The sequence below is a fragment of the Pholis gunnellus genome (assembly GCF_910591455.1).
Source record: "Pholis gunnellus genome assembly, chromosome: 22".
NCBI classification, from domain to species: domain Eukaryota; kingdom Metazoa; phylum Chordata; class Actinopteri; order Perciformes; family Pholidae; genus Pholis; species Pholis gunnellus.
The window spans coordinates 12,759,633-12,773,479 of NC_136549.1; the positions used below are offsets into that span (position 1 = coordinate 12,759,633).

The 13,847-nt window shown below is 42.8% G+C and overlaps 2 protein-coding genes across 2 annotated transcripts; both read left to right on the forward strand.

Moving 5' to 3' along the window:
• On the forward strand, positions 1–9,011 carry LOC306714035 (sortilin). The gene is made up of 21 exons (XM_079183947.1): positions 1–377; positions 784–846; positions 1,144–1,220; positions 1,327–1,423; positions 1,767–1,934; positions 2,117–2,190; positions 2,445–2,491; positions 2,846–2,982; positions 3,085–3,168; positions 3,669–3,729; positions 4,934–5,086; positions 5,516–5,613; positions 5,734–5,833; positions 6,371–6,545; positions 6,648–6,841; positions 7,355–7,547; positions 7,711–7,827; positions 7,908–8,052; positions 8,146–8,252; positions 8,343–8,460; positions 8,563–9,011. The coding sequence occupies exons 1-21, from the start codon at positions 129–131 to the stop codon at positions 8,575–8,577; spliced, it is 2,472 nt and encodes an 823-aa protein (XP_079040073.1). The 5' UTR covers positions 1–128; the 3' UTR covers positions 8,578–9,011.
• Positions 9,012–9,854: 843 nt separating this feature from the next.
• On the forward strand, positions 9,855–13,575 carry fam3c (FAM3 metabolism regulating signaling molecule C). Its single transcript, XM_079183382.1, has 10 exons — positions 9,855–9,956; positions 10,396–10,449; positions 10,558–10,662; positions 10,968–10,994; positions 11,279–11,402; positions 11,769–11,827; positions 12,080–12,130; positions 12,220–12,304; positions 12,437–12,563; positions 12,748–13,575. The coding sequence occupies exons 2-10, from the start codon at positions 10,434–10,436 to the stop codon at positions 12,835–12,837; spliced, it is 684 nt and encodes a 227-aa protein (XP_079039508.1). The 5' UTR covers positions 9,855–9,956; positions 10,396–10,433; the 3' UTR covers positions 12,838–13,575.
• The last annotated feature ends 272 nt before the right edge of the window (positions 13,576–13,847 follow it).

Consider the following 13,847-nt stretch of genomic DNA (forward strand, 5'->3'; position numbering starts at 1 on the left):
CCCGTCCAAGCTCGTCCCTCCCACACTTGCTCTCAGAGCGCAACACTAATAACCCAGTCAGTGTCGGCAGCCACCTCGCTTTCTGGTCCTCTTAATTTAGTGAGGTACCCGTACTTTTCTCATCGGATATGATCTGGAGACTCTTGGTCCTCCACGTCCTTCTTCTGGGAGCTGAAAGCAGCAGCCGTGGAGGAAGGACGGTGACTTTCCACCGGACTCAGCAGGATGACAGCCAGGGCCAAGCGCGCGCACGCCCCAGGAGGGATACGAGCGGCTCCTCCGGCACCACCAGGCCCGTTCATGGACCCCCCTTCACCTCCTGTCGGACCCCCCTCACCCCCCTCGAGCACAAGGTTCTGGATGACAATACGCATGAGGTGAGGGGTGTTTGAGTTTGGTGGCGTTGTTCTTAAGCTGGGAAAGGTTTGGTGAATAGACAGGAGCAAAGTAGTCGTATAATCTTTATTAATTTGCAGTTGTGAATTTTATTAAACGTGAAAAAGGAATTTCAGAACATTTCAGAACATTCAGAACAGAAAGTGATATTTTTAGCTTTTTTTTTCAAGGTTAAATATTTATTTAAAACACAACAAACAAGTCATACTTTAATATAAAAAGGTGGCGCTTGACACAAATAGAAGTTTAAGGATGCTTAGGAAAATGCATTTGTGCGAACAGGACGTGGAAATTGTATATCATGACGTTTCGTTTTTTAGTTTAGTGTTTTTAACTTCAGAGGCGGTGCGGTCATATGTGTGCACATCTCTTCTCTCTTTCTCCTAGACAGGGTTTAACGGTGATGATGGCTCCTATGTAATTCTCACATGGGTGGGCGATGGCACAGGGGTGAGTATCTTAGCATTACAGGAGCACAAGGTCAGACAGAAACGTGTGGGATTTTTCAGAATTCATTCATACTGCTATCTAATCTGTGGCCGTGAATGCCATTTCTCCATTCCAAAATATTTACTTTTTTTTTTTTTACCTGAAGCTCCCTCATAAATAATAATTAGAAAAGTAAGTCATACTGAAATTGAAATTGATGACTTACTAAATCTCCATAATTGTCTTAACCAGACTCAGATATTGTTTTATACGGCAAACAATGTCAAACAATGTTAATCACATTGCATCATTTCCCAGGTCGTCCTGGTGCTGTCAACATTTAGTGCTCCGATAGATTCGTTCATCGAAGGCGGCTCCTCGCGACTTTATCGAAGGTGAGCTAGTATTCTGATATGTCACCGGAAATCGAGGGAGCAGCACACCCAGAGTAGAACTCTAAACAGACTGTGAAAACCTGTTTGTTCTTTCCTCTCTCATCAGCACGGATTATGCTAAATCCTTCCACGACATTTCCCATCAGATCAACAACACCTTCATCAGGGAGGAGTTTGGAGTCCGTGTTGGACCGGGGAGCTCTGTGAGTCGACACTGTGTGTAGTGAGTGAGCAGTTAGGGGGTTTCTGTTGGGGACCCGTGTTGCTGTACCCGGGGAGGAGTGTGTGCGTGTGTGATGCTGCCTCACATAAAAAAGGTGTGAAGACATGTCTGGTCAACTTGTTACACATCCTCACTGTCAAACCATGTTGTGTTGCGCTTGTCCTCAACTGGGATGAGGATGACATTATGTAAAAATGATATTTTCTCTGACACGACCAAGAAATTCTGCTCAGGTAAAGCTTTTAAAAAAAGAGAAAATCCAGTTGGAAGCGATGTGATTTTGCTGTTTTCTTTATGTTTGTTTGATTGATTTGAATTGACAGGTGATTCTGACAGCAGACATTCCGGTGGTGGATAACCCAGGCGGGATCATCTTCACCTCCACGGATGCCGGCGCAACCTTCAAGTTCATCCAACTGCCCTTCCACCTGGCTCAGCCGATCACGTACCACTTCCTCAACCCTGGCTACCTTGTGGCCCTCAGCATTGATGTGAGTCGCACACGGCTTTAAATGTTGTTTCTCTTGTTGTCTTTTCATCATTCACAAGGCCACGGCTGTTTCCCTTTGCTCTGTGTAATAGCTGTATAGAGTTATGCCCCACACACACAAACGCATCAAGCACACACCTTTAAGTGTAGGTAAACACTCCTCTGTTCCTTCCCGACTCGCAGGGCGGTCTGTGGCTCTCTCTGGACTTTGGCGCCAAGTGGACGAAAGTTCATGATGGAGTGCATTCTTTCTCATGGTGAGAATAAACAGGAAACAAAACCACACGCCGAATCCCAGTGTGCCTTAAAAGAAAGCACATGTTAGAGATGAACCCTGTATTTTGTAAAAAGCTGTAGGCCACTATCACCATTTGACTGCCATGTTTTGCTTTAAATGTACGATATGCAGTGTGTTTTGTCCTGGAGAAGATAAAGTAATTGGTGAAAACGGTTCTTATGGCAATTGTTGTGACATTTAGTGACATTTTTCTTAACTTCCTCTTTCCATTAGGGGGGCCGGCATTAATTTGTTCTTCAGCTGCAGTCGAACAGACGCAGGTAAAAAGCTATGTGAAATGCACTTTCATCATGTGACCACTGATTACTGACTTTTACCGAACAATTTCAACCTCTGTGGTGCTTAATTAAAGAAAGCACAACCCCTAAAGGCAAACATCACATCCCAGACAGGCCGTAATACAAACGTTTGCCTCTTAATATTGTTTTGTCGTCTGGTTTCGTGTTTTTCTTTTATTATCTTGTGATGGAAGAAAGACAGAAGATGGTCGAACATGGATTGGTGCCTTCCATCCACACAAATATAATGCTTGATTGAATTCAGGGAAAGGGAAAATCAATCAATAACAGTCGCGAGTATCTCACATCACCAGGTCTTGCTTCTTGCTTCCACAGTTGAGGCAGAAGAGAGAGGGGATTTGCTGCTGAAGAGGACCACAGATCTGGGGAAGACCTTCACCACCATCCACGAGGACATCTACAGTTTTGGCTACATCGGAGCCTTTCTCTTCTTCTCTGTGATGGAGGATCCGGTAAGACGTGTGAATACAAAGCCTCCTCTACGCAAGCATGTTTGTAGATCAAATGAGAACGTCAAGCAATAACAACCCGGCGATGCATTATTTTGCTCCCAGAGATCCCCTCGGGTCATGTACTTCTCGTCAGACCAAGGAGACACCTTCAGTCGAGCGCTGCTCCCTTCTGCCTCCACTGAGCAGGTGAGACCGAGATTAACTTCATGTATAGAGCTTCTCAACCGCTTCAGGAAAGCTTCTAGTTTATTGCAACTTATGGATAACAAAAAATCCAAGCTGGTAAGCTTTTAACTTTTAGTCATTTTGAAACGGCCACCCGCTCCAGGCTTGGTTCATTTAATAGAGATGGGTATCAAACCACACTGCTTGCTTGGTATTGATGAAGCACAGACTATATAACCAGTCTTGGGTTGGAGAACGTTTTAAACTCTCAGACACACACGCTTTCTTTTTTGGTTTGCCTTGAGTAAAAACAGCGATGGCAACATTTCCTCTTTCAACACCAACTGAACACACATCTGTTCTGGCGAAACACCCACCCACATACACACCTTGTTGACAGCACAAACACACAGTCTCTCTCACGACGATTAGACGAAGGTTTATAGCAAAGTCAATTACTCATCACAAATGTTATCATCATCATTTTTGATTAATCTCTCTCAATATGTGTGTTTTTGCAGTTCTACTCCATCCTGGATGGAGATGAAGATATGCTCTTCATGCACGTGGACAACCCGGGAGGTAACAGACAAAAACACACACACACACACACACAATCGCTCTGTCCATATCTTCCGCTCAGAAGACACACACACACACACCTTAGAAAACCACCTTAACAACAAGCTGGATACATATTCCCCAAAAAGCTTGTGTTGTGAAGACGACATGAAAGCGTAGCTCTCTCAGCCCCTTTTGTTGTAATGGAAAAGCTCAACGGTAAAGACCGGACTGGTTTCACAAGTTCTTGGTGTTGCTGACAAATCATTCCATCATACCGAGATTGTGTTTGTGCAAATCCAGCAGCCCAGTCTTTGTTCCTTTCTCTTCCCCCCCCCCCCCCCCCAGTCTCTCATTCTCATTCACGTCTATTTCTATTTCCTGTCTCATTAGTATTATTTATTTGTTTCCCTGGCTAGTGCTCCAGTTAGTGCCGTATGGTGTTTGGTGTTGGGACTTTTGTACTGCTGAGATAAATAGGGGAGATATGGGGGTAGAGGGGCTTTATCTTGTGTTGGCTGGAGGGAGGGAGATTTAGTTTACACTGCAAAAGCTGACTAACATATCTTGGGATCAGGGTGTAACACAAGCACACACACACACACACACCTACACACAAACACACACGCTTAGCTGAGCTCGTCCTTCATGGCTTTAGCTGACTCGTGTGTGAGCGTCACACAGAAAGAAATATGATTGATGATGATGATGTTATTATGCTGATGTTGAAAGGTTTGTGTCAGCGTTGCATCTGTTGTTCCCCGCTGCCGATTCTTTTTGTAACGCGGCGTGTTTAGAGGTGCAATGTGCAGCCACCTTTTAATTCATTTTCTTTAAAAGGAAAATAGGGGGCAGCGTTTCAGCTGGACTTTGCTGGTTGGCAGTTAGATATCTCTGCAGCACAATACATTGACGTATTTGGCATTCCTTTAAAAGTACTTCTTCACATTCTTTTGATAACGTTAGTTCATTTTTTGAATGTTTTAAACTAATAATCTGGCCAGATCTTACATGTTGCACCTTTTTAACATCAATAATAATCCTCACTACATTGCTATTACTACAGCTAACAAAAGAGAATCATTCCTAAATCCTATGAATGTATTTCCATTAAATAACTAAATAGGCTACTGGCTAACTTCGACCCTTGGCTTTAGAAGAGTAATCATACGTCTGTCTTACTGTAAGAGACTAAAGTTCTTTGTTTCTGTCTGTTTCATCACAGACACCTTCTTTGGAACCATGTACACATCAGATGACCGAGGCATCTTATTCTCCAAATCGCTGGAGCGCCACCTGTTTGATGGGCAGAGGAAGAGCGATTTCACCAACATAACTTCACTGAGAGGAGTCTACCTCACTAATAAACTAGACGAGGGTAGGGGTTTCCCTAACAATAACAATACAATGAGGCATTTAAAAACACAATTGAGCCACAATGTTGACACGGTCCTTTATTATAATGAGGAACTGTAGTTTATTTCAAGTCAATCAAAACACCGTTCTGCTGCCGTAAATCATTGTGAAATGATTCCACCACTGAAAATGTCCCCAGCAAATGCACTATTTACTCCTGTTTGAGTGACATTTGCTATAAACTATGCCCAGCTGTTTTAGGAAATTACCGAGCCTTTAAAAATATATTTGCGAGACGTTTTTAAAGACTTATTTCTTCAGTTGTACTGGGATTTTTTTTTGACGTGTCTGTTATGATAGTTTCATCAGCTGATGTATTTAATCTCAAGGTTTTAACTACCTTCCTCACATCAAACTGCTTGTTTATACACAGTCATGTGTTTTGTTGCAGATGGGCGTATAAGATCTGTCATTTCCTTTAATAGAGGAGGGACGTGGAGACAGCTTATCAAACCTGAGAATGTGGAATGTGGAGAGCAAGTCAAAAATGTATGTTGTATGTAGAAATATCGAATTCCAGTCTGCATGTGCATAGTGACATCATATTCTACAAATGAGTCAGTGTTTGCTACTATAAAACATTACTTGTGTGTGTTTTTTTTTAATCAGTGTAACCTTCATATTCATGGAGAGCACAGTCGCAACATCCGCATCGTTCCCATGGTGGCTCTGTCGGAGCCAACGGCTATTGGTCTGGTTATCGCTCACGGTAATTGAACAGCAGTGTTCCTATATTTATTTTTGAAATAAAGTCATAGTTTAGATATACAGTCATGTGCCCTTTTGCAAGTTTATACACATGAGTCATTTCCTAATTCAAAATGCTTGTTTCATTTTGTTGAGATGTTTTACTAACAGCTTTGTTTCACCACTCTATAAATCAGAGAATACTAACAACAGCCAAAGAAGAAACTATTTCTGTCAGGTTTTTAGGGATGAAGTGTTCTATAAATCAGGCCATGAATTACAAACCCCTCTACAAAAACCTTCAGAATATAGACAGTAAACTGGAAGGTTTGGTGTAAGTGCTACCGAAATAGAAAATGCCAATTTCTGGTAAATTTAGGAGAAGTCTACAGTCACAAATAACAACAACAAAGTAGTAAATATAACTTAATGTGTATTTCAAGTGTGTTCTTTCCTAAAATTGACCAGTGCATGACAAAAATTGTACTATTTTTAACTTTTGATCCTTTATCTTAACTCAAAAATAACATTGACTAAGATGATCTCCTCTCTTCTCCAGGCACTGTGGGTGACTCTCTGTCATCGTCACAGCACCCGGATGTGTTTGTCTCCTCAGACGGGGGTTATAACTGGAGGGGGACTCTGAGAGGTCCTCACCACTACAGCATATTGGACTCTGGGGGTCTCATTGTGGCCGTGGAGGCCCAGCGTGAAGGACAAGTCAAGACTATCAAGTACCACGCAGATATTTTTACTTCATGCACAACAGTAGTGTTTGGCAATGGAGGGCAGAAAGACACTTACAACATACTTTTGCCACCATTTCTCGTCACCAGGTTCTCCACAGATGAGGGCCAATGCTGGAAGTCCTACAACTTCACGGAGCAGCCCTTCTTCTTTGCAGGCCTGGCGTCCGAGCCGGGGACCAAGGCCATGAACGTCAGCGTGTGGGGCTTCCGTCCCGAGGAGGACGGCCAGCCCATGTGGGTGGCCGTCACCATTGATTTCCAGAGCCTCATTACAAGAGAGTGTGAGTCAAGATGCCATAATGCCGTCTGCTACAATATCTATTCTTCCCCTCCACCCGGCTCGCACATGTTACCATCTGGTGGTAGGTGCATCAAGTTGTCTCCAGTGAGGTGGAGCCCAACAGCAGTTTCCTATTACAGAAACTCAACAACCCATGACCTGGGACTTTCCACAGTTTCCAACGTTTTTTTAAATTTTATTTTATTTGTTGCGTTTTATAGTCATGAATATTTAATTTGATCGCAAAATAGTTAAGTTGTTGTTGCAGATTTTGTACTAAAATGACGGTTGACAGAGCTGTTAACAATACCTGAAAGATGGATTGGATTTGGAATCACAGCTTGAGCCGGACTGAAACCAGTACCTATACTTGTAATGGAAAATATGCATTACAGGGGGTGTTTCCAGGGGAAATCAATCTAACTTTGTTGACATCTTTTTGGTTTAATTTTACCAGCAAATATGTAACGATTGCCAGTGACAGTCCCTGATTGGTCGTCATCTAATTCATCAGGTAATGACGCGGACTATAAAGAGTGGTTGGCTCACGCCACCGATGGAGGAGACTTGAAGAGAAACGGCTGTCTCTTGGGTGTCAAAGAGACCTACAGGAGGCTCAAGAAACCGTCTGTGTGCAGAAATGGCCGAGGCTTCGTGGTGAGCAAGAAGCAAAGCCCCTGCCTGTGCACCAGAGAAGATTACGTATGGTAAGTCTGTGTCTATGTCTATGTATTTATTATGATTTATTCAAATCCAGAATCCAGTTTTATCACAACTCAAGCTCGTACGAGATCATGTTTTGCCGCCAACAACTAAAGCAGCATGGAGAACATGCCCCCGTGAGGACCTAACCTCTGACCTTTTCAACAGCGACTACGGTTACTATCGTCACGTGAACACCTCAGAGTGTGTGAGACAACACAGCGCTGCAAATAAAACCTTGGAGCTCTGTCAGAATGGAGAGGAGGATGAGCTGCTGACAGCGGGGTAATAACAGGCACTCCTTTTTTAAATGAGGAGACGCTCCTGCTGCGCATGCTCACACACACGTCTGACTGTGTTTGTAGGTACCGCAAGGTCCCGAGTGATCGGTGTGAGGGGGGATTCAGCCCTCAGCTCATGGTACAGACAGTCATCAGACCCTGTGGTGTTAAACCCAGCCCTGGTCCACCTGCCAGGTCCTTGTCTCCAGTCACGCACTTTGACACACCGGTCAGTAGATGCGTTGCTCTAATGAGTGTGTGTGTCCTTTCAGTTGTTCATGAAGTATGTATGAACATAACAGCTGTTGCGTGTGTTCCTCAGAGAGAGAGGCTGGTGTTGATCCTGGTGTGTTCAGGAGCAGGGGTCATCGTCCTGGTAGCCATCGTTTCCGCCGTCTTTACTGTCAGAAGGGGGGTTTACAGAAACAGGTGAGCTACACACACACGTCTGTGCTGCATGTAGACGTTTAATGCACCCAATAGTAGCTGATCATTCTGGTTATATGTCACCCTCCACAGGTCACCAGTGTATCGTTTCTCCAACCTCCGGATTCAGGACGAAGATAACGGCGTCACAACCGATCCTGAAAGCGCCACCAGCAGCAATGGCACGGTCTGCCAGCAGGAATCAGATGATGTAGGATTTATCACTATTTTCACAGTTTTAACACATTGGTCTGAACTTGAAACCTGTCATTTCCCCATGTATACTAATACATTTGTCTTCTAATATCACCAGGATCTTATTGAATGACACAGTTCTATGGATACAATGAATATTCAAGATTGGGGCCAGCTGTGCTGAAAAAGACTTCCAAAGGCTTTTGTTGGACGTTTCCCTGATATTTTTGATGGGAGCACCCTTTGCGGCAAATTCTGAGGATTTCAAGGACGAGCATGAGAATGTGTAATTTATTGAGCTAGCTTAATTTCATTGTGTTACTTTTCTTACTCTTTGATTTATTTGTACAGTGTATTGTTTTTTATTTTAATTTTACTTTGTGTTGCACCACCTTTTTACTTTATGTTTAATGTGAAAACAAACAAGACAATCCTAAAAATGTGTATTTGTAAAAAAAAAAAAAAAAAAAAGATATAGAACATCATTATGTGTCTGTTGCAGTTTTAAATATGCCATGATCGGATTAATCATATGGATTGAACGCACAATAAACTACTCAAACACTGGTGGCGCTGTAACGTCTCCCGTTTGTTGGGAACTGAACAGAGAAGAAGAAAAGGGAGGAAGTTGGTGTGACTGCCACAAAGATAATTTATGAATAAGATGTCTCACTCATGGAAAACCTACACAATCTTGCAGCGAGACGGCTCATACATTTTATGCAATATTTGGCCACAGGGACCATTGGCACCATGCTGCTCATACCACAAACCTGATTTCCACCGAGTTCTAGTCGAGGCAAAATTTAACGAGTTGACAATACTGTCTGATATCCGGCAAGATGTCCATAATGTAACTCTATTATTATGTTATTTAACTAGCCGTGAAACGTGAGTCCCACGCAGCTGTGTTGGGGGAGTTTTGCTAATTTCACATGCAAATGCAGTGGCGATAAAATCGTTTTATTGTGCTTATAAAGACATCATTGCCACTAAGTATGATCACTTCATTCCCCCAAATGGAAATAAAAGTATCTCTCTCTATACATACATCCCCAAGAAATGCTTTTTTTCCACAGTGGTATAATTATCGAGAAAATGTGGCCATTTATCTATAATTTGCAATCACAAATAAAGCGACAGTAAATAACTGAGTAAAAGCTGAAACAAGCAGTAAAGCCAATTTTTAATGAACGAGACATTGTTGACATTCGTTTGCTTTGCTACAGTTGCATTAATGATCTGTTCATTAATGAACGTGATATCTCGTGCCAAGATTAGAATTTTGAAACTACGTTTTTATAACTTTGCTTGTTAGACTCTGTGCTCTAAACAAACAAAAACAAAAAGCTACCGGTCTGACCGGCTTGTTCGTCTTCGGTTTCTTCGACAGAGTGGAGCATCTTTCCGCCTCTTCGCTCTCTAACCAGCTCATCTCTCTCCAGCACATCAACTAGTAACCGTGCAGTGGTGCCGTGAATCACTCCTAGAAACCTGTGACCATTTGAATAGGTAAGCAGGGCGTGAGTGTTCATCCAAAAAAAGGACACTCTTACGTTACTTCCAAATTTGTACTGCTGCTGAAATCCTGCCGGAGCCATTTCCCTGTCTGGTAGCAAACGCAGGCAGAAACGAGGAAGTTGACACAGCAGACGAGTCAGCGTAGCGTCTGTTTTTGCTTAAATGTTGCAATTTGTAGCCAACGCCAGAGAGGCGCGTCATCACGACCCTCCGCCTGTAGTTGAGCTAAAGTGACTCGGGAATACGCGAATACTCTCTGTGGCACACAGCCAAATGTCGTATTTTCAAATTATTAGCAGCCAGCTAATGTTGACGTCACACCGTGGCTGTCAGTGTCTGTTACGTTATAACGTGACCTCCCGGAGACCGCGGGTCGGGGGTCACAGATGAGTGGTTAACAGACGCTTTGTTTTTTTTTTATCACACTCAGGTTTTTAATCTTTTGTGGACGAGTGGCTGGAGGATAAGATGGCCAGGGCTGGAGGTAAGAGTGTCCCTCTTAAAGGTTTTGCGTTGTAACACAACAGTATGACACCATGGGGAATCTTTATAAGTGTAATGTTTAAAATATCCTATCTGTCTTCTCATTCAGGTATTTTGAAGTTGGCAGCGGTCATCTTTGCCTTCATCCTTGTCATCTTCATGGCTTTTCAGCTGCTGGAGATAAACATGGACTTCAAGCTTGGCAACGTGATTTGTGAGTAATCTTTTCTTGCAAGATGAACATCATCACAACGTCCGATTGTTGCCCTGAGAAACTGTTTCTAACTGTTGTAAAGGAAACATGACGCCTGCATCGAGTTAGTGTGAGGGAGCATTTTGTAGTAGGCTTAGTAGGTCCTTTGGTGTGTTGTGTTCAAGTTACAGAAACCAAATATGCTCGTTGTTTGTCGGCAGACAATATGTGTGTTTAGGGAAGTGAGTTTTTCGACAGAGCTCTATGATTACCATAGAGGTTTCCACTGAAAAACCCATTTAATATATACTTTCTTTGCTTTTCAGCAAGATCTATGCCATCGAATGAAGTCTGTAAGTATATTTAAATTATTATTATTATTTCATTTTTAGACACCGCTGGTAATTCTTTCAACCCTGTGAGACGTATTTCGATGAGTGACTCACCAAAACGTGTTCCTGGATCTCAATATACCAAAGAGGGTATATGCAAAATGTATTTGCAAGACAAAAGACTAAATAGTAACAGAACAGCATCGTTGTGCACGACAAAATACAAAACGCCAACAAGAACAACTTCGAGGAAGACACAAAACCGTGAATACAGGCCAGTTTAACATGCAGTCTTCTATTCACAGCAGCGAAGCCGGTCCGGTACAAGTGTGGGCTGTCCAAGTCGTGTCCATCCGGACACTTCGCCTTCAGGATGGCGAGTGGAGCGGCCAGTGTGGTGGGACCCAGAATCTGCCTGGAGGACAAACTGTAAGCAAAGTAACATCTTCAAACTCTAGTAAACACAGGAGCGCGTGTTATTGTTTTATACCAAGCGTTTACCTTTTTGGTAAATGCGGTTTGTCGCTTATGCAGCACGTCGCAATGTTAACCACACACAGAACTGTTAAACATGTTAACGCTCTTGTGTTTTATTATATCGTCGTTCCTCGTCTGTTCATACAGCAGTCTCCACTGTTCACAAATACATTCATATTAATGCTTACAACAGCTTCTAAATGCTACATGGCGGGACCTCCAAGGCTGTACATGGTCACTAGGAAGTGTCTTTAAGCCCCATACGTGCCGTACGTGTGACAAAACGTCTCCGTTCTCATTCTCCTCCTTTTGTTTTAGAATAATGAGCGCTGTGAAGAACAACGTGGGGAGAGGAGTCAACATCGCCCTGGTCAATGGTAACGCTATCCGCCCGATTCCGCACCTTGAAGTCAGCTTGATTAACGAGACGGCAGCTCCGTTATTTATAGTTTCATATCAGAAGCAAAGGGTGTGGCTCCTCAAAACCAAAATGTGCCCTTCCTAGTGGTAAACATCGAATGAATAGCAAAGAACCACCACCCAGATTCTGTATTAATGAAAGTTAAAAACTGTAAATCTCTCTTTTACTCAACATTAGATTTAAATTGGAGTTTTTTTTCCCCCCACAGGGAGAACAGGAGAAGTCATCAAGACCGATTTCTTTGATATGTGGGGAGGAGGTGAGAATATTTCACAACCTTTTTTTTTTTTGTTTTAGACGTTAAAAGAAAGTACATGCATTGTGTTTACCACGTGTTGCCTTGTGTAGATGTGGCTCCCTTCATTAAATTCCTGAAGGTAATCGAGGACGGGACCGTCGTCATGATGGCCTCATTTGATGATCCAGCCACAAAGTAAGGACTTCTCCCACAACAGCCCCCTCGCTGACTGATACAGTCCAGAGCCACAGGACGAATATAAATTGCTTTAGTTATCTCCAATGTCTGTGTGGCCATGAAATAATATCCGTTTTCTGTGTTCCGTAGGCTCAACGATGAGGCCAAGAAGCTAATTGCTGATCTGGGCAGCACAGCTATCAGTAATCTGGGCTTCCGCGACAACTGGGTCTTTGTGGGAGGGAAAGGCATCAAGACCAAGAGTCCATTTGAGCTGGTAAGGAGGAGTTGGAGAACATCTGGATCTTTTAACGAGACGCATGCCTCCTTTCAAAGTCTATTCCTCTTAAAGCCACAGAACAAGTTTGAGTTCAACCTGAACCAGGATTCCATTGCATCCTTGTGAAAAATGCAGGCTTATTTCCCCACTAAACACATCGTGTTGTGTTTTACCTCCTCAGCATATAAAGAACAAAGCAGACACCAACAAGTTCGAGGGATGGCCCGACGTGCTGGAGATGGAGGGCTGCGTGCCTCAGCGGCAGGACTGACCTGAGACCTCGCCGCGATTGCCGTCCTCCTGACATTCCTGTACTCGCAGGACTTTTGAGCGGTTACACTTCTTTTGCCTGAGGTCTTTTTTTTTTATAGCTTTCACCCCCAAGCTTGTTATTCACATTTGCCTACTAGAATTAAAAAAAAAAGCCTTCCAGAAGATTCTACAAGAGAAGAGAAGAGGAGATGCTGTGAAACTTCGGTCTGACCTGAGCTGGAATGTGAAGCTTGGACCCTGTTTTTTGCTCGCATTTCCTGTTTGGATGCTGCAATGTAGATGCTTATTGGGAAGGAAGTAAAAGGTGCAGTGCACTGATTCAAATGGACTTCCATTTGGTTATTGGCATAATATCAAACTTTCTATCTGTAACGCCCACAGGCTTGGCTGTGATAGTGTTGCATAATTGCACTGTTGCTGACGGAAATGGATATCATAGCCCAGATTTTTGTGGGGCTAAGTTTCCATTACCTGTTCGCTGCCTTAATCTCAATATCTCATTCCTGGTTATAAACCAACATGACTTTGTGATTCCCTTTTGTTCCTTTCAGACGGAGATTTTTTTTTCTGAGAAAATGATTATTAACAGGGTTTGAGGATTGTTCTATTGCAACCAAATGGACCAAATTCACTGTGAAATTTGTAAATATTTGTGTAGGGAATCATCTCAAAGATCTTAATTTAATGAGCGTTGTGACAATAATATAATTTCTTAAAATAAATGATATTGGTAGCAGTGTGTGTGGATGACATGTGTTTTGTTATATTTAGCGGTTTTATGTAGTTATTTCTTTGTGCTAATGATATTTGTACTACTCTGAACAGGTAACAGCTGTGGATCAACTGAAGGTCATCAGTATAAACCTAGATGTTAATCTCACCATTGCGCAACCACTTTGAAAGAAATGATAGGTTGTTAACTTCACTAATGTAACCAACTCGCGCTGGTTTAGTTGATGTGGCTGAAAGCAGATGACTACGACTAATGAACACTCTTGTGTTATGATG

Excerpts from the sequence above, each read along its gene's own strand:
- LOC306714035 (XM_079183947.1), top strand. The coding sequence starts at position 129 with ATGATCTGGAGACTCTTGGTCCTCCACGTCCTTCTTCTGGGAGCTGAA. Across the intron at positions 3,169-3,668 it reads CTTCTGCCTCCACTGAGCAG|TTCTACTCCATCCTGGATGG; the intron begins GTGAGACCGAGA and ends GTGTTTTTGCAG. Across the intron at positions 8,253-8,342 it reads AGGGGGGTTTACAGAAACAG|GTCACCAGTGTATCGTTTCT; the intron begins GTGAGCTACACA and ends CACCCTCCACAG.
- fam3c (XM_079183382.1), top strand. Across the intron at positions 11,403-11,768 it reads ATCTGCCTGGAGGACAAACT|AATAATGAGCGCTGTGAAGA; the intron begins GTAAGCAAAGTA and ends CTTTTGTTTTAG. Across the intron at positions 12,564-12,747 it reads CCAAGAGTCCATTTGAGCTG|CATATAAAGAACAAAGCAGA; the intron begins GTAAGGAGGAGT and ends TTACCTCCTCAG.